General features: G+C 41.8%; 1 protein-coding gene across 8 annotated transcripts in view; it reads right to left on the minus strand.

The window, feature by feature from the left end:
* Nucleotides 1-5,894: 5,894 nt before the first annotated feature.
* The window catches only part of tnk2b (tyrosine kinase, non-receptor, 2b), a 54,007-nt gene continuing 40,053 nt past the window's right edge, over nt 5,895-19,848 (minus strand). For 5 of the 8 annotated variants that reach the window (XM_035170086.2, XM_035170081.2, XM_035170082.2 and 2 more), the window contains 10 exons: nt 19,656-19,802; nt 19,308-19,402; nt 18,813-19,007; nt 18,416-18,507; nt 17,084-17,206; nt 16,391-16,824; nt 14,451-15,668; nt 12,460-12,555; nt 10,861-10,988; nt 5,895-9,162 (listed from right to left, as the gene is read on the minus strand). In XM_035170086.2, coding sequence (XP_035025977.1) covers nt 9,156-9,162; nt 10,861-10,988; nt 12,460-12,555; nt 14,451-15,668; nt 16,391-16,824; nt 17,084-17,206; nt 18,416-18,507; nt 18,813-19,007; nt 19,308-19,402; nt 19,656-19,802 — 2,535 coding nt within the window. In that variant the 3' untranslated portion in view covers nt 5,895-9,155. The remainder of the gene's footprint in view (nt 9,163-10,860; nt 10,989-12,459; nt 12,556-14,450; nt 15,669-16,390; nt 16,825-17,083; nt 17,207-18,415; nt 18,508-18,812; nt 19,008-19,307; nt 19,403-19,655; nt 19,803-19,848) is intronic. The other 3 variants (XM_035170087.2, XM_035170088.2, XM_035170085.2) reach the window with 2 other exon arrangements.

Here is a 19,848-nt window from a genome sequence, read left to right on the forward strand (position 1 = left end):
GGAGGACTCACCTATGATAAGGAATAATTCTGCAGTAGCTCTGGAGCTTTAACGCTTCAGATCATTCCAAACAGGCAGATTTAGAGTGGGCACTACACCAGTAATTTCATTTCAAATTACCTATCGAATAAAAAGAGCGAGGCAAAAGACAAAGAATCTTTTCAAGATGTAGAGACAAAGAATAAAAGAGATCCATGTGTTGTAACACACAGCCATTCCCTTTTCACCCATCTGTCTCTTTTTAGATTCCTTTCTTCTTTCTCCTCTCCGACCTCTGAAAAGTCTCTCCGGTGTATCTTCCTCTCCCCAATCATCCTGTCATCATCCGTCTCTCTCTGCTCCGCAGCTAGCCGAACATCTGCACCTGTTCTGTAGCTCTGAGCTTAAGTTTATTTTCAAAACAAAAAAGGAGATGGCGAGTAAGGAAAAGAAACAGTCCTGGAGAAAAATAAACAAATCATCCTTTACAAAAAAAAGTAAGAAAAACAAAATAGGGATATTGAGATTGTATTCTATAAAGCAAACTGTAGACACAGAAAACAATTAAATAAATAAATAAATATATATATATATAATATCACCCTATATATATATATAGGGTGATTTCTTTCCCAGAAAGCAGGAGGTTCAGTCTTATCTGGTCTTCTGCACTTTCTTGGCAGCTCTCCTGCTCTTGCTTTGTCTCTTTTTCTTCTTTATTTACCCTCTTCTCTTTGGCGAAAACTACAATAATTTCTCCAGGGACTCCTGCGATCCCACTTCTCTAGCATCCTATAGTACAACAACAGGCATTGATAATTTGCCCAGGGACTGAGTAATGATACCCTACGTGCACACATGAACACACCACTAAGATGAATGGAAGGCCTACTGGGTCCCTCACTAGTAAGCAGAAGTTCTTCCAAGTCAAGGAAGACAAGAAAGATGGTGATTGGTGAGGGAGGGAAGGGAGGATTTAAGAATAATGTTGTTTTTTACGACAGAAGGTTCAGCTGCACCCTTCTGCGTTGTTCACTCTTATTCCATAATACAGTTTTATGTTTCATTGACCCGCAGCCTTTTTTTTCTTCAGTAGGATTCCTGCCCTTTCATCAATAATCAAATGGATCTGTGATACGCTCATTTAGCACATTTTTAACACAACAGAAACTATGCATGAACTCTGAACCATAAAGTGTTGCCGCAGGTGATATGACCATACAATATGAAGGTCAATTGATATCTGTGTTGTGAGGATCAATATACAGTCGACACATGCAAGGTCTGGGTTTTATTTTCTCTCCGGGATCAAGGCTTCGCATCGTCGGAACATCGATGATCACAAGCACAAACACAGCCTCATTGATTGGGATCGATCTGTTACATCACACTGAGGCCACGAGGTCCGGTGGAGCCAGAGCCCGACGGCTTCTTACAAATAAAGTTGTTCATGGAGTAACAGTCCACAGAACAGACTGTTGTATGTACACATTTAGGGGAACAATGATCAATGGTTTTCATTACAGTTTAATCCGATGATTCATCGTCTAGAGTATGAAACATCTAAAAAAAGACACCAATGGGATATTGACACATTCAAATTCCATGTTGTGTCTGAACTTCAGTTCAAATCCTCAAAATATTGATTTCAGATTGATCAACATTAACATAGAAAAACAGCAAATCCCTTATCGAGAGGCTGAAATGAATAAATGTGTTAGCCTTATTATATCTCAAGAGACAGCTAATTTACATTGGTCATTCAGTCCATTGCTTTGTTTCTCATTCAAATATCTTCTCAAAAAACATCGGATCAAGGATCCTGATTGGCTTCAGCGGATCCTGCTATTCAGCGCCACCAGCTGCTGAAACTGTTCATTTACAAATTGAATTGTCTTGACCTCTATGATGGAGTTGCACCAATTTCGTTTTGGACATTGACGGTTCCCAGACGACAAATCCTATTGAAGTTACTGTTATGGCTGCATGAGTTCCTGTTCTGTGTCCCTGTTTTTCTCATGTCTCTCCGCTAGCTCCACCCTGATTAAACCGATCATTCGTCAATGAGGTGCACTTGGCCAGTGAATGAAGGTTGTTTAAAAAACTCAGGATCAGAAGGGAGGCTTCCAGTTTGGGGACTGCGTGTTCTGCTGGGCCTCAGCCTGGGATTTTAACATTCTGTGTATTGTGTCGTTTGATGTTCATAAATCCCATGGTTTGGGCTGTTTCCATAGTTTCTGTTGTTGATTGGTGTCAGTGGTGATTAGTGATCTTAGATGTTGTATTCGCCCCACAGGGCCACATAATCGTGGGGTGTAACATTATTGATCCATCGACTTTGTTCAGAGTCAAATGTTTTTAAGACAAACTGCCATGAAATTCTATTAAACGTCTCACAAAAAGGATTAATTTCACTTTTCATCTTGCACCATCAGGTCAAATATCTACAAACCGAATGATTCCCATTAGCCTGAGCTGTGCTTCGTGTTTAGGGCTAATTGTCAAACGTTAGCATGCTGAGACACAAGAAAATCCACAAGCAGATCAAGTCCCCAGTCAAATCAATCAACAAACTAATCTCCTGCTAAAATGTTTGTTGATTAATTTCCCAGTGATTGACGACTATATTAATTGACCAGTGATATCAGCACTTTCAACACTATGCATCCGAGTATAACTCATAAAAGCAGCATTATATAAACTGAGTTTTTTGTAATAGGGCCTCGCTGTAGTTTATAACATTCAATGTTAAAGGGACAGAAACACTTTTAAGGTTAATTAATGCAGTCTATGTGCAGTGCATTATATAGCTCATATTTAGCTCGTATGCAGTAATTAGCTCTTTTGCATCGGAGCATTGTTTGGAACATGTTTCATTTAATAAAATCTGAATCCAGAATATCTTTAAAAAGCAGCACTAACAAGCTTTTTTCAGACATGAACTCCAGAAAAGGGGGTTCGGACATTTTCAGAGTTTTCCTTTCACAGACGAGTTCACAAAAACAGGAAAATGTGTGGAACATTAAGGTGAGGGGTGACGCCAGGGGACAGCATGAAGGAGGCACGACGTGATCTGCTGTTGAAGTTGCATGATTTTGTTTACAGCACATCAATGTTGGGCCATGGTTTTGTGTGAAACCACACTTCGGCCTACATGTGCCATCAAACCCTGAAGCCGCATGTTCCCCCAGGACTTGTCGCGTTCTTTTTTCCTTAGGTAGAGATGGTAGAGTCGGTCTGGTTCAAGAAAGTATTTATTTAGAAGCAATGAACAGCTACTACATAGCTATGGGCACTCAACGTACAACCCGCAAGCCGCCTAATACCGCCAGGGAAGTCAAGAGTCGCCCCGAGCGGACGGTGGGTGCAATATTTATAATAATAGGTAGAACTTCAGCAGGAGGGGGAGTCACGTGGCTAGTGCACAGGCTGGTCCCAGCCTCAAGGCACTGGAATTCGCCAATGATGAGGAGCCGCTCCCAGTTTCGTCCCTCCTTTGACCGTAGCTGGGACAAATCTTCACATTCTGACAGTGTTTGGTTTGGTGTTTTAAAACAAGCCTTGAATCGGCTGACAGCTTGTGAGCTTTCAGTATGGCATGCACATTTTGCTATCTGTCCTTCAGACCCTAGTGGCCGCTGCTTGAATTCTTTCTAAGGGTAGGTCACAGTTTTTTAAGAAAACAGTGCATTCATCTATGTATGATTTTTGGAATAAAGCTAATGGAGTTTATGCTGTAATATTGTAAGTTAGGTATTAGAACAAGTTAAAGTACAGTTTATTGTCTGCCACAGATGTACAGTCTTCTCAGACAGGCATTATCAGACAGGTGCAAGACTGAACTGCGATGTGACACACACACCCACACACAACAATCAACTTCAAGATTAAAACCCGCCAGCAACAGCTACTATCAGTCACTATGTGAAGGCCGCACATTTTCCCACCTATTCAGATTCAGCCCAAACGGCCCCATCCCCCACCCCTGTCCAACCTACTGCACTTGTTTAGAGTTCAGTTTCATTGCCATCTTCACAGACACATATTCAGAAAAACATAGATTTTAGTCTTAACCAATAGTAAAAGGAAAACATAGATTTTAGTCTTAACAAATAGTAAAAGGAATACATAGATTTTAGTCTTAACAAATATTCAGAGGAATACATAGATTTTAGTCTTAACAAATAGTAAAAGGAAAACATAGATTTTAGTCTTAACAAATAGTAAAAGGAAAACATAGATTTTAGTCTTAACAAATAGTAAAAGGAAAACATAGATTTTAGTCTTAACAGACTCCGTCTCCCAGGGGCCATTAAAAACCAGAGCAAGGAACTCAGTCTCCCAGCAGGCAACAACTTCACACAGAGGGGTGGAAAACCCCCCAGGGACACAGGTTTCAACTCCCATTGGTCACTCTGGACCCCATGACCTGTGAGGTCACCGGGCCAATATAAGCCAGGTTCTCCAGCTTCTTGCGCTCGATCTCTCTCTTGCTAAAACCCCTCTAAGGAGAGAAGGCTGTTGAGCCTCTTCTGCCTCTTCCTACGATCCTTCCACAGGAGGGAAGGCTGTGGAGCCTCTTCTCCAGCTCACATCTTCTCTTCCCATCCAACTCTTCGAGAGGAGCACAAAGGTGCAGCTTCCAGCTCATCTCACCAAGGAAACCTCCTCGCCCTCCAAGCTCTACCAACGTCCTAGCAGCGACTCGATGTCCTGCTGGCAAACTTCAGCAACTGAACTGAACTCAACCGAAACCAGCAAGACGACACAAAACTGCGAACTGCACAGCAACTTCCGTTTTCCCCTTTCCACGGACTGTTAACACATCTGGGCTTAATAATTATACTAGGCTAAGCAAGACTGTTTATTCGATTCTGTGTGAGGTTTATAAGTTTGATTTGTGGTGTTGTGATATTTTGGGTACAAGTTATTGAGAAAGTAATGTTAGTCTGTTATGCTCTTCACAGTCTTTCGTTGCATCCAATCTAGTAACTTCCTCTAATTTGGCACACACACAGACACATGCATATCCCTTCACCTCATTATCTCTACAGGTCGTAAACATTCCAATAGGTGGGGGAAGGGTGTTATCTCTTTGGCCAGCGACCATCTTGAAAGCACGCTGACTCACACAGACACACACACATGTATACACACATACCTATCTTTGTTTAGCAATTAGACCGTTAGTAATTTGTGTTTTTATACTTTATTATATTCATAATAAATGTTTTTCTTTCACAAATGTTTTTCCATTAATGTTGCATAAGTGAATTTCGCCAACCTCTACACTGTCAAGAACCCCATATCTTTCAACTTAGCTAACTATCTATATGGTAATTTTGGTTATAGTTATTAATTTAATTGTTAATCAGAGTTCCAAATTTGTAGTTAGAACCTTTATGAGACTTAATCAATAAATTGGCTATCTTTTCACTTCCTTTGAAGGGTGGTGCCCCGAGGTAACTTTAATCAATTAAAGTTATTATTTAATATTAATAATAAAATATTAATATTTAATATTTTTATCTTGATAACCAAATTTATTGAATGCCGAAAGGCACACCATTTTATGGTATCACGTTTGATGCATTATGGCACAACATCAACACTGACGTAATCCCTTATCACCAAAAGCTCTTTCAGAGTTCTTCGTCTTTATCAGCGTCTTCTACGTGTATGGAAACTTTTTTTCATCCCGAGATATTTATATATTTTTTCAGGTTTGCGTCTGTCATCAACAAACCCACTCACTAGCTGGGAAAGTTCGTGACATTTTCGTGCTCGGACATTTTACTCTGGCAGGAAAAATTCGGGAAAATGTCAGCGGCAACTGACTCAGACAAGTCTTTCACGCAACTACAGAGATTATTAGTGGAACAGACAAAAAAGATTGGTCAACAGAGGAGAAGAGGTAAAAAATAATTAACTCTTTAATAAAAAATACATTTATAAATTCTGCAGCATTTACTTCTCTCAAACTTTTCCATCGACCCAGGAGGAGAGACACAATGAAAACCAGCTGTACAGTAGGCATTTAAAATAAATCACATCCTGGGAAGCAAAACACGAGAGAAATGGCAAAAGAACAGCAAAAACAATACAAGGGACTTTAAAGTAGCAGTTTCTAATGAACATGTTTTTCTTGCAAACAAAGAGCTGAACAGAGTTTTTTTTTTTTAAAACATCAGGGTCAACACCACAACAGGACAATGTTTCTTTGGGTTGATCCTAACACCACAAGGTTCAGTCCTTCTAATACAACTACAGCAGCTTGGCATAAAGACAAACAACACGTGGACAGAGCGGAGGCAGCCCTCGCTTCCAGTTGTCCTCATGCACTGATTTACAGTCAGCTCTAATGCAAACACAAGCCAGAAGGGAAATGGCTGAACGGAGTGTGGATCAGTGGCGGAATTACCCAGGGAGGAAAACTGAGTCACCAAACACTTGATACTGAAAAACGGTGTGCGTTCAATCGCTAGGATTCATCACGAAAGAGAAGACAGCTCCATGATATTTTCCGGACTGGGTGGCATTAATGGATGGACAGACTGGGAGGTCACAGGTTCTACAGCAGCCTTATTGCACACAGGAGAAAGCTCTGACTGTATAAATCAGTCCTGTACATCCTTTATAAATACCTCCTTTAGCTTTTTTTTGTTTTATTTTGTTTTGTTTTTTGAGCCTCTTAGTTCACTCATGCAGAAAAACGGGCTGGTTGTGGCTCCACAGAAGCTTTTTTCAGCGGCTGCCCGAACGTTTCTGCCCAAACAGATTGTGCTCAGACGTGTCACATACTGTTTTTGTTTTTTGAGGCCATACAGAGGGGTTAGTGGGTTTGGAGCGAAGCCAGGGCCATAGACATGTATATGGTAATTACATGGATGGGCACCAGTTGGCAAAGATGGTTCTTTGTTGCTATAGAGAGAAGCACCATAGGGATCATGTGTGATGACCAAACATTGTCTCAGTATTGCCGATATAAAAGTGAATTTTAGAGGTTAAAGCTTATTAAATGCCTTTTATTGCCTTTTCTTTCACCAGTCTTCAAATAAAAAGTTTATATGATATAAACAGCAGCACAGGCCCAAAGGTTTCTATATTGAGTTTTAAAGTGTTCATTGCTCGACTGTGACAATACACAGGCAGAATGTATCACGTCCGGCAGTGAGTTCAGCAGAGCTGAGGTGTCCTGGAAGTTTTGAATAATTGCCCCTGAAGCTCCTGACCAAAATATCACAGTTGTGGTTTTAAGTGATGATTATGGAACAGGATCTGTGCCTTGGGCTAAATTTCTCTACGTTGATGTTATTGGCTGCCAACGTAGTCTGGAAACATGCAGAAAATGCAGAACTGGCAGGAGTATTCAGCTGAGGAATAAGGAAAGACTGTATCTGGGGTCTGTGACTATGTTGCAATGGTCATAGATCAGACGCCGGCTGCACAAAGATATTCTAGACTAGTTTAACTGTAAGACTAGTCCTAAAGAGGAATTTCTGGATTTGTTTTAACCTGGGCCCTATGTTTGTTAATGTAGATGGGTAAATGAATGGTACTTAAAACATTTGGAATCAGTCCAGTAGATTGTCAAGGCGGCAGTGACGACAATATAATCTTATGGGGCAACTGTGACAGTCCATGAAATGTCTCTAAAAGTGATTTCTCACCAAAAATACTTTTTTAAGGGGTAGATCTACTGGACTGATTCAAAAAGTTTTTGTAAGTAGGATTCATTTATACACCCATAGGTCCCAGAATACAAAATACTGGAATTGCCCTTTAATTTAGCATTTAGATTTATGTATTTTTATTGGTAAAAAAACCAAAACAGCTATTAAACCCTCAAGCTTACTTAAAACTAAGAGCCATGTTTCCATGGTAACAGTCAGTGACAACTGCTGACCAGTAGCACTGACACACAAAGAAAAAATGGCTCATAATTGTTTATTTTAAACAACAATGGTTTGGAGCTGCTCATGAAGAGGAAATAATTTTTGCAGACCACAATTACCATGATGGAAATATAAAGCAGAGATGTCCTCAGTTGTTGTCACTGACCCAAGGCATCTTCCTCAAGTCTGGCAGACAGGTTACTAGAGGCACTGGCATCAAGAAATCCCCAAACCACAGCAGCTCAGCTACAAGTCTGCACAGTGACCAGCTTTTATTCTATTGAAGTTTTTTTTGTGTTGTTACATTCTTCGCTGTATTACTGGGAAAATGTCCTTGAAACATTTATGGCAGAGTGAATGGAGTCGGGCAATTTGACTGATTTGCTCTTGTGATTGAGTTTTTTAAAAAGCCTTAATTTGCCCTGAATTCTCAGACTATGACTCACATGTTAGATATTCAGGACCTAGGCAGCTTTGTGCAGAAGATGAATTTAGTTGAAGTCTGACAAGTGCTTTAATTTGTGCCAAATTTTTTCTTTCTGATGACACACTTCTTTATAACAGGCAAAATTATTTCCTGCCAGTCAAATATTGATTTGTTGGGCACAGAGTTTGTGGAAGTCTATGATTTATTTGTCACTGCTCTTGAAACCCTTGCCTCAGATGGTGATGCAGATTCCTCAGCTGCAAAGCAGGCTGTTCATTCTTCTAGACCCGACTGTACATTCACTGCACAAGCTTTAGTTGAGACAGTGATCGGTAAATATGATCCCAGTTTTCAGTCAAACTCTCCAAGCTCTTGACAATTAGAAAGTGCTTATGTGTATATTGTGCTCTTCATCTCATGGTGGCCTCTACAGCTTCACTCCCAACCTGACTCTCTGCACTTGGCCATCAGTGTACGAGCCGCAGTGATGATTGACAGTTGGGTAGCACACAGAAGTGTTTGAGTGACACATTTCAGGCCAATTCTGTTTTGCCTTTAAAAACCTTTAAAAAACGCTGGGTGCCGTTAGACAACTTCTTAAGTGCAACAATGACGGATTTTTCAGAACAAGGTTTAAAATATGTCCCAAATTCTTCTTTGCTGCCCCACGAGTTACTTTCCTGTCTCCATGGTCAGTCTGAATGAACCATAATGAATTTGTGATAGTTCGGTGATAAGTCAAATAACAGTCGTCTGATTGGAGGTGTCAAACAGAAAGAAGTCGAATCACCTCCTCTGATGATGTTTTACTGAGGATGAAATTCCAATCAGAGCTCAGCAGCTTGAGATTTCTGTCACCGTCTGCAAATAGAAATAAGATTTAGATTAGATTGAGAACATAGTGAGATGAAACGCTGAATCCTCTTCAATTAACTTGAAAGATATTTACATTTATTTGCAAGACCGACTTCTTGAGGGAACTTTGAGGCTTTTAAGCTGAGCTACACATTAGAAGTATTTAAATAATTTCAGTAATATATACTTTTCTGTAGAACAAGACAGAAAACTTTCTCTAACAGCCAACCACTGTATGAGCCTCAGCCTCATTGACTGCATTAACGTGCACTCGTATCCCGGTTATATGACCTCTGAAAAAAGCCAACATGCAATGTATGAAAACACCACCTAAGTCAATAGGTCAAACTTACATACAAACCACATACGTGAACAGTAATAACGCAAATTAGTTTTTTGAAAACCATTGGCAAAAAAATCTGTGAAAAAAAAATAAAGAATCTAGTTGATCAAGAACATACAACAGCCTCATTGCAGATAAACAAGGTAGGATGAACACAACGTTTTCTAACTTTACTCTGAACCATAGACTGTTTATTAAAACCTCTTTTAAGCATGCCCTGATTTCAGTATCCTGGATGAACCCTTATCCCGCTTTTGACAAAACCTATTTATTAGCTGGAGCACTCTGTAAGTAACCAGGATACTGGTGCATGTATACATCTTATCCTGGTTTCTGACTTGTGCCGACTGATGCTCATAATGTTTTTTCCTACTGTCTTATGAACAGTTAAACTGTGACACACAGCCTGTAAAAGAATTCCCTACGTGTACGGAAATTGTCTCTCCGTTCTGTGTCACTGAACTCATGAAAACCAAATCCCACCAGTAATGGCTGCATACATCCACTGAGCTCTGGTTCTGTGCCGTCGCAGTGACAGCATGCCACCAACCAAAGTGGGCGACATGTTGAAAATTGACGGTAGGATGTGTTGTCACTTCCTCTTTTGAGATTTGTTTTCATAAAGCACAACCTTTGTTTTGTTTCTGCAATCCTATATATCAAGCTGAATTACAGAGCTTTTAGTTTTTAAAGATCTGAACTGCGGTCTGAAGATTGTGCCGATAGCGTAACAGACCTCTGAAATAGCCAACATGTAGTGAATGAAACAATAACCAATTTCTCATTGAAGATTAACCAAGCAGGACGAGCACAACATTTAGAAAAACAATAAAAAGTGACAGTATAAACTGTTTGAGGAGGACTCACTAATGACAAGGATTAACAGGAAGTAGCTCCAGAGCATCAACACAAGCCAAACAAACAGCCTGTTCCAAACAGGCAGGTTTAGAACGGGCACTGCCCTTGTGATCAAAACCAGGATAAGCCTCATAACCGGAACACTAGTGCACATGTACACAAAGTCATTGTCACACTGCTGCTGTTTGCTGTTAACTTCTTAATAAACCACAAGTAATAATATAGTTTGTAGGAGGAAAACTATCCAACAGTTAACTCACCGAGCATTTCCTCTCACAACGACAGACAAAAAGCCACAGATGCAAGATTAAATATCTGGATCAAGTTTGAAATGTAGATTAGAGGCTCTGGTTGTTGTATTATGTGATAACGCATAATTAATAATAAAGGGGACAGATGGATAGTTACTGCTTGGCACTAATGGGAGAGTGTGGCCCATTAAAAGTTATAGATTCTATGTGGGAAGCTGTGACCCGTAAAACTTCAATAAGACAGTGCAGTACCTCTGCCTTGTGGATCCATAGTTATCTAACATCTGCGTGCTGGCCACTTCCAGGTTCCAGTCCCACGTCTCCAGCAGCTTCAGACACTCGGACCTGCTCCCCAGACCTAAACAGAACAACTGCTCCACCTGCAGAGACACACAAACATACATCAGTCGTACAAAGAAGGCTGGAGTGAGGGAGGGAGCAAGACGGAGAAGGGTCACAGCATAGGTTACTGCATGGGCTGGAACAACAGACGTCATCTCTTTTACTCCCTCATATGAGTGTTATTGCTGCAGTAAGCACATTGTGAACTTGTTTCAGTCTTTATAGACGTTAAATGTCTTTGTTCAAACTTCCGTTGCATAGATTGAGACCTCTGCAAAGCATTCCCTCGTGCTCACTCCGCGACTTCCCTCCCCCACCGTGGCCCCAGCGGCAGCCGGTTAAGACGGTGCTGGGGTCTGCTGTCGACACATCAGTGAGTCCATATGCGTTTTATTTATAGCCGGCTCATTGCAGCAGTAATGACCTGATTGTCCCTTAAGGATCGACAAAGGTTGCTGCTATTATACCCTGATGTGAAGTAAATATTGCATTAGGCAACTGTGAACGACCAGTTGTTTGCACTTATATCATGCGCAAAAAAAAAAGTTATTATAGAAAAGGACTTGAGGCCGGACCTGAGAAGCAGGGAAATTGACCTCTGAGGTCTCTTCTGCAGCACAGCAGCGTTACCATCGGGACTCTGGTTCTCTTTTAATAACCACACAGCTGCAATATCACCATCCACTTCACGGGATCTTTATTTTGAAGGACCAGTTACTTTTGAAGGATCTGTGCACAACTGTAGCATGGAGAATTGGCAAACGTTTCACACCAAATGGTGGATTGTTGATAAATCATTATTCATTCATATAATTATTCTTGAAATCGTCCTCGCTGTACCTTTAGTGGCTGAACGTTTTGCATTGTACCAATTTGCAGGAAACATGGTATTCTTAGGGCTTGGCAATAAATCAAAATCAATAATTATTGCAATATCATTTTACTAGCAATATAGTAGTAGCAGTATATATTGATAGAATGCTAATAGATTGTGTAAGCAACGTGAGGAGGTATAATACGTAACTAATCTACCTTAGACCTGTAAAATGTTTTGCTGTTTATCAAGTGCAAAAATCTATTATCGACTGAAACAAACGTTTTTATCTTGATATAATTTTTTCATTATAGCAGTGACTGAAATAACAAGATTGTGAATACAAGTGGCTGAAATGCGTGGCTGGGCTCAGATAGGCTGAGGAGTTCAGACTGATCTGCAGGGAGCTCAGAATAGAACCTCGGAGGTTTGCCAGGCACATCCAACCGGGACGAGAACCCGGGGTGGACCTAAAACTCCTGGAGGGATTGATCTCATCTGGCCTGGGAATGCCTCAGCACCCCCCAAGAAGAGCTGGAAAGTGTGGCTGGGGAGAGGGATGTCTAGGATACGCTACTTGGTCAGCTACCTCCATGACAGGAGCCCGAACAGGCCGGAAGACACCGAGTGCATGGATGTCATTTTTGGTTCAGTAAATGGCTGCAGTAGTACATGCACTTTTTTAAAGTCCTCACCTTTAGGTAATGCACAGCTTTCTGGACGTTCCAGTTGTGGTTCTGCAGGGCGGCTTGGCACTCCTCTATCGTGACACCATGAACTGCCTCCTGCACCTAAATCACACAACAGTGCTGTAAGTCTGAGCATCATCCAACAACACCTAACTGAACATTCCCCTGCCTCCTCTTCCTCACTCCTGTTGATAGTACACCACTGTGTCCTTTTCTCATGATGAAATCCCCAGTATCAACTTGACTTTTAATAGTTCACAGACACAAATAATAACTTTTGGCTGAATTCAGAGCTCCTGTTTACTTTTAGCTTCACCTGACTGAAAAAGCAGATTTTTTCACTAAATGAATTAGAATTGTCTGGGCTCTTCTGATTATGTTTATATAAATCCACCTTAAACTGTTTCTGATTTCCACAATGTCACCAACAGTGAGCATGATGGGAATTTCACAAATTCTGTAGACAAATGTTTATTCTTTTTATTTGATCAGTATTTTTTTGTGTACTGTGTGACATCAGCTCCTGTTTCTTCTTTTATTGTTTGAACTAACAGCCACTGAATTTCAACTGCACATCTATATCTTGCATTGAACTCCTCTGAAGTACAATTTATATATAATCCCACATTCCCACTGCAGCCACAGATCTCAGTATCCACTACGGCTGATCAATGTGGAGCCTTCGGTGGTTCGCAGTGATTCTGACTCCAGTTCAATCTGGTTTAATCGCTGTCAGAATCAATTGGTCGGCAAAAATAACCTAACTGGTCCCTCGTCCTTCGAATACAATTCTCAGCTAAATGAATTCATCTCCAGAGAACAATGACATATTATAAATCATGTAAACGAGTTATGAGAAGTTAAGACATTTTTATACTTGGACCTTGTGACGGGAATGGATAAACGTGTTTGTATGCAACCAAGTTTTGAACTCAACAGATATTCAAATAAAACTTTTAACCACTTTAATTTAATTCAAACTCATTGGCTTTTGTAAGTTCAGCTTCAAATTGAAAGTTGGCTCTAATAATGATGTGAAGTTGAATAGGGAAGTAATATGATCAATAAGAAGAGATATGAGTAATTAAACACTATTAATGTGTGGGCCGGCAATTTCCACAACTTCTCTCAGTTAAGAGACACCCACCCACCCACACACCCACACACACACCCCCACCCACACACACACACAATGGACGACCAAGCAAGATTATCTTCTGTTGCCCCCTTGTGTTCAGTGTATGAACAAATGCAATATGTTGTGCACCATTACATACATGTATACAGTACATGTTTTTTGTTTTGTTTTTGTCAAGATAAATTTAAATACCAAACCCTAAATCAAATACACACTGACTGAGATACATTACATCTTAAATTTAAAGGTTTATTACTTCACACACCAATTCTACTGAGCAACATCACTGGTATTTCATCTTATAGCTGTGTGATAATGACCTTATTACACATTTACTCATAACTAATGACCCTGTCTTTTAGCCACTGCAGTGGACGTTTATTCAAGACACGTTTTCTTGTATGTGCCCGGGCTTTGATTTTGCAGTTGCACTTTAGCCATAACTATACTTATGTGAGTAACAAGAGTCTTTATAGGTATTAGAGCTCCAGACATGTTGAGCTGATGTACAAGGCTGTAAAACTTATGAGACTCTACTGCTGAATTACATATGAAAAAGTGAGTAAGAGGAGCCATGGATAATATTTTTCTATAATTTTTCGGAGAAAATGTTACTTGAAGAAATATACAGTTAAACAGGGAGAACGGCTCAAAGTTTCTGACTTGCATCGAACAGTTTTAGTATTATTAGTAAATTTAAATCTATGGACACAGTTTAAAAGCATAAAGAGTACATATTGCATTGTTTTGATGTAATATATTTATGTTTTGATTGTTTTTTCGCACATGATTTAAAGCATAAAATTATAGATGTGCTTCATGAGGTTGCAAAAGAAAATCCAAAGCACTGTCACCTTACCATTTTGACCCTGTCAGCTGAGTTCGCTCCTCCATCTGTCCTGGTACAGGAAGCAGTGATGGCTGGTGCTGTCAACCCTTCCGAGCAGACGCGAGGGAGACTAAGTGATGTCCTCATCCCTGACCGTGGTCCACCCAGACTGCTGTTATTGTTGGAGGAGAAATTAGCCTTCAGCTCACCCAGCTGGACAAGGCCCTGTCCCTGGGCATGTCCCTGGACAGTCTGGTTGCTGACCACCATGGGTCTGACGGTGGCAGTGTTGGCTTGCCGTAAATGCCTTTCCTCCATCCCACTAGCAGGAAGGCTCTCTGCCTCCCTGAAGAAGCGATCGTATCGGTCGAGGTACGGTGGCCTCTCTGGCAGAAGGTAATAGTGGGTGTTACTCACTTTACATCCGTCACGTAAAATGGGGAGGATGCAGGGGCCCTTACTGGCAGAGTCCTTCCCCTGCGCCTGGATCACTTTGGGTGCAGCATATTTAGGATCTGAGGCGAAGCTGTGTGTGGTAGGCATGAGTTTACCTGGAGAGGTGGAGAGGTAGGAGCCATAGGCATGTGTGGGGGGGCAGGATGTAAGGGGAACCTGCATGGTGGTGGGACTGACAGAGTAGATTCTCTGCTGGGGGGAGCCCACTAACAGGCCCATGGGGCTGGGAGTCCTGGAGCCCGGCAGAGACAAAGGGTCCCTTGGAGGGATCTGAGGTGGTCGGTTCTGATCCGGGCCTGAAACGTCCTCTGTGGCATCTGCGAGAGTTGGGGAAAGAGAAAGATCTCTTGACCAGCGAGCAGATGTGTAGTCACCCCTTTTTATGGGGCGAGGTGGGATGGGGACACGAGGGGGGATTTGGGGTTTGTCTTCACCGGAGGGAAAGACACTCTGCTCTTTTCCCTCCTGGGTCAGAGAAGTGTGGGGAAACAACGCTGATGTCTGGGATGGCGAGCTCGACCGGGCAGCGCTTCCTTTCGGTACGTTGAGCCTCCTCATGCACTCCTGCTGGAGTTCTTGGAAGATGTCTGCCGACTGGGAGAAAGATGTGGACAGGCCCTGGCTCTGCTTGCTGGGGAGGAAGAGGTTGTCCTCCAGGCCCGGTCTGTCTGGACCCCAGGAGACGGGAGCATCAACCTGCCCTGAGGAGGGAGCCACGTCAGCCTCATCTGGGTTTAGAACATCGCTCTGCTCTTCTTCAAGCTGCTGCTCTGAGCTGTTGATGGAGCTCACCTGAGTGAGGAAAGAAAGTTCTCACTATTACTTTGGCTGCTTTCAGACATGCACTGAACTAGATGATCCCCTAAAATTATCCGGAGGGGCTGTATGTGAGAACACTTAAGTCAGAGTCAGTTGCTTCAGACATTGCCCCCTGGTAAAAACTCTAGATAATGTCCGAATGAGCCCATGTGAGAATACAGCAGGATTCACCACAGTATTTAACGTGAGCGAGAGGGCGTGTTGATGATGTTTCTAACAGGTGAAGGACACAAAACTGAAAGAAAACAAAAAGAATACGAATATCTCAGGATAAAAATGGCGCCATTCACATACAAGACGGCGACCACGAGCTTCAAGAGTGTTTGGTAATACGGGCCGATGCCAGGGTTGACGTGGTGTAAACAGAACCATGTGATCTCTACAGAATTTATACGCTACGTCCTGCCTCTGCAGGCTGCGCCGCCTCTAACCTGAACACTCTAAAGATTTGTGTTGTTGTGATCGCGTCTGACCAGAGAATCTCGTGATGCGTTCTTCAGGTGTGAAAGACAAACTACGGAGAATGTCCGAACCCCATTGTGCAGAAATTATCTGGAGTTCATGTCTGAAAACAGCTTATGTAAACATCGGCTTCAGTACAGTCCACTGTAGAACAAACTGATAACAAAAGGAGATAAACATTTCCATTGTATTTTGGCATAGTGTCAAAGATGCTGTATCACCTCCTACCGTACCTCCATATCATCTTCATCTTGGGTTACATCGTCATAGGCTGGGGGTGGAGGTAAAGGTCGTGCATCCCAGTCCACTACTGGTGTAGGGTGAAGGGGGCGGGGTAACGATCTGGACGGACTCTGAGGAGGAGTGCGGTCCATGATGTTCTCAGCTTCCAAAGCCAGCTCCGCCAGAGAGGGGATCTGAACTTCTACCACAGGGGAGGGGGAGGGAGAGGACGGGGGGAACTCCTCCCCAAAGTCAATGAGGGACACTTCACCGTTGGGGTTGTAGCCTGAGCCCGGACTACGGCTAATCCCCTGTTTGGAAGCAGAGACCCACGCAGCAGGTTTAATTTTTAAGCTTTTGACGGAACCAGTCTTCCGAAGTGATAATCTTTTTAGTCCTGCAGAGGTCAAATCCTCGTCCTCATTTACGAGATCGTAGCAAGGCTCTGCAGACACAAAACAAACAACACTTTTATTAATTTACGGAAAAGTTTTAGAAAGACACTGAAGTTCTCCAAGTTCACTTCACTCCACAAAACACACTCCAAAAAAGACTGGGACACTGCAAGGATAGCAAGACACTGCACAGCTGTTAGAGGGACACAAGGGTGGATGGATGAAGAAAGATGTGAGGAAAGAAATAAAAGCAGACATGAAAATCACTGCAAACTCAGGCCGAAGATAGACAACATCTATGGGATGTACCTTTGAGTAGCGGAGCTAGGAGGGAACAGAGAGGGCAGGAGCAATGGGTGAGGAGCTGCTGAGAGAGACCAGACTTACTCTTGATTAACACGGCTGGTTGAGGAGGCCGGGGAGGAGGCTCCTCTGTAGAAATACAAACAGAAACCGCCGCCGCAAAAAGCAGAGACAGAGAAGAAGAAAATATGACAGGAGCGAATATTAAAAGATTAGAAGAAAAAGCAGGAAGCAAATGTCAGAAACGAAAAGCTTTTCAAGCAAACGTTAGACACAAGCTGCTTTAGTGTCGTTCTTCTGAAGCAAGATCTACACTACTCCAACTTTTATTTGTATTAGTTATAATATTTAATATATTTTTTATTATTCAATATATAAATTGCATCATTAACCATCACATTATCCTTAGTTTTTAATGCTATCCTTTAGAAGTGGACTAACAATAAGAAACATTAAAGATATGTTTATATTCATTCATATTTATTTAGATCGGTAACCAGGTCTATATTTGCGATGGGGATTAGTTAAGAAATTCAAATGTTTTTTCTAGTAGAATGTGAAAACATACCTGTGATTTAAGATCACATCAAATGACTAAATAGACCTTGAAATTAAGGTCAGTGCCACAGCACATATTCAGGTCTTACTTAACTTTATTGTAATAACATCAGTATAAAGAGCTGTCACTTTTTCATTGAAATTCGAACATTCATTTGAATGTGGGGGGGAAACTTCATATTCGACCTGTAATGACCCTGATGACAGTCTAAAAGCACATCAGACCGTCTGAAGAAGTTTATCTCTTGATCCAGCAGAGGGCGGTAACAGTCAGCTTGACCAACTGCAGGCCCTGTTGACCTATAAGCCAGTAATGTTACCATGTCTTGCTACGAAAAATGGAGAACTCCAGCAAGCAAAGCCGTCCTTGGTGGACAATCATGACACCAAAGCCTCTGAGAAGCGGTCGGTGGAAGTATGTTCTACAGTGTAGACATCAGAGGAACGAACATACGTGAACTGTGAGTTCAATTGTTAGCTTTCCGCCCAAGTGAGGCAGCGGAGGAGGGAACATGGACGAGCGGCGCCACATCTAGTGTTCATCCTGATCCGACTTGAGTATTTGTATATATTCGAACAAATTGCGTGTCATGGCAAATTCGTTTAAGCTTGATTTATAGGAAAAGTGACAGCCCTGAGGAACTCCAAAGTCCAAACTTAACAATTTGATCCTATGTTAGTGGATACTCGAAGCTCTTAAAGAATACATATTCTACAGTGTTTGTCACTTATAATGATCATGATTGTGGCGCAGTTTTTATTAACAGCCCTTCTACTCACTTTTAGCTCGTCCTGGAAGCTGTGTAGGCTGAGTCCCACTGAGATCTAAACTCAGGACGTCAGGAGGATCCAGGGGGTTCCCGAGGTACAAACTGCAGGGAGGAGAGCAACACACTTCATTACTGTTAATCACAATATAGAGAAGCTGTCTAACCTGGGCGTCATTATGCTGCAATAAGCTGGTAAAATAATATCTCACTTCCATCTAGTGGTTAGAGTTTATTACTGCTACAAACCAGCAAAAACTAAAGACCATCATGTTCCAATGAGGGGTTATAATTATAACATTACACATACTTATGTACTAATTAGGTAATGATGACACAACAGAACCACCTCTCCGGGTGGCTTTTACAAAACACTAAAAATGCATAATAAACAAGAAGATTGTTCTCACTCATCGATCCTGTCAGGGAAGCCCCAGCAGCGGCTAGGGTTGCTGTCTCCGTGTCCAGTGTGGATGAAGCTGTTCTTGAGTGGCCGGCTGATATCATGAGCCGACAAACCCGCCACTGATGTCACCACATTTCTGGGGAACGGCCCCAGCTGAAGTGTGCGCTTGTTTTGACCTCGCCACCAGTAGTTCTCCGCCCTGAAGGACAGTGAGGATGAGACAGGACGAACCACATGTTATGACACAGAGTCAAGGGTCTCTGGGTCAATGTCTGCATCGAGTTATCCTACTCAATCTAACAAGCAGCGTGAAAATTACACAACATGGCCTTTAGATTTATGGGAATTCAAAAACGTATTAATGAGGTATGTAAGTGCAAATATCTTTAAGGTTTAGTGAAGACTGACTTTGTGTGAAAACAGTTCTGTATTCAAAACTGTATGTATTAGTAGTGAGGCTGGGAAGTAACTTATACGGCTAAACTTTATTTATCCTCACCTTCCCTCTATGATGGTGATGACATCATTGAGCTGGATCTGTAGTTTGTCAGGTTCTTCAAAGTCCTGCAGAGAACACATGTCTGTGGGCATGCTCTGAAACACACACACACACACACACAACAATTACAAGTTGGGCCTATAGTAAAGTGCCTCTCAGTTATTTTCAACTTTTTTCATTTTCTTCTGAAACAGTCCACTAGCTGGCGCTAAAAGCCCATAAAAGCAATAGATTGCTGATGGGGGCCCAGACTAATGCCAATCTGGTGTCCTTTGTTTAGTTGGTTTGGATGAAAATTAGGAATCCTTAACAGTAAAAAACAATAAGAGTAACAAGTTAAAGAAATACCTCAAGCAGGAACTCTCTCAGGGCGACAAACGTTGGTCTGTCATCTGGTTTCTGTGCCCAGCACTGCAGCATGACGTTATAGATATCCTGCGGACAGTCCTCTGGCTTTGGGAGGCGTTCACATTCTTTATCAATTTTGTGCAGAATCTAAAATTTAAAAAAATATCACCACAAAAGAGAAAAAAAAGACAAT

This window comes from Hippoglossus stenolepis, chromosome 11 (assembly GCF_022539355.2).
Source record: "Hippoglossus stenolepis isolate QCI-W04-F060 chromosome 11, HSTE1.2, whole genome shotgun sequence".
In the NCBI taxonomy this organism is placed as follows: domain Eukaryota; kingdom Metazoa; phylum Chordata; class Actinopteri; order Pleuronectiformes; family Pleuronectidae; genus Hippoglossus; species Hippoglossus stenolepis.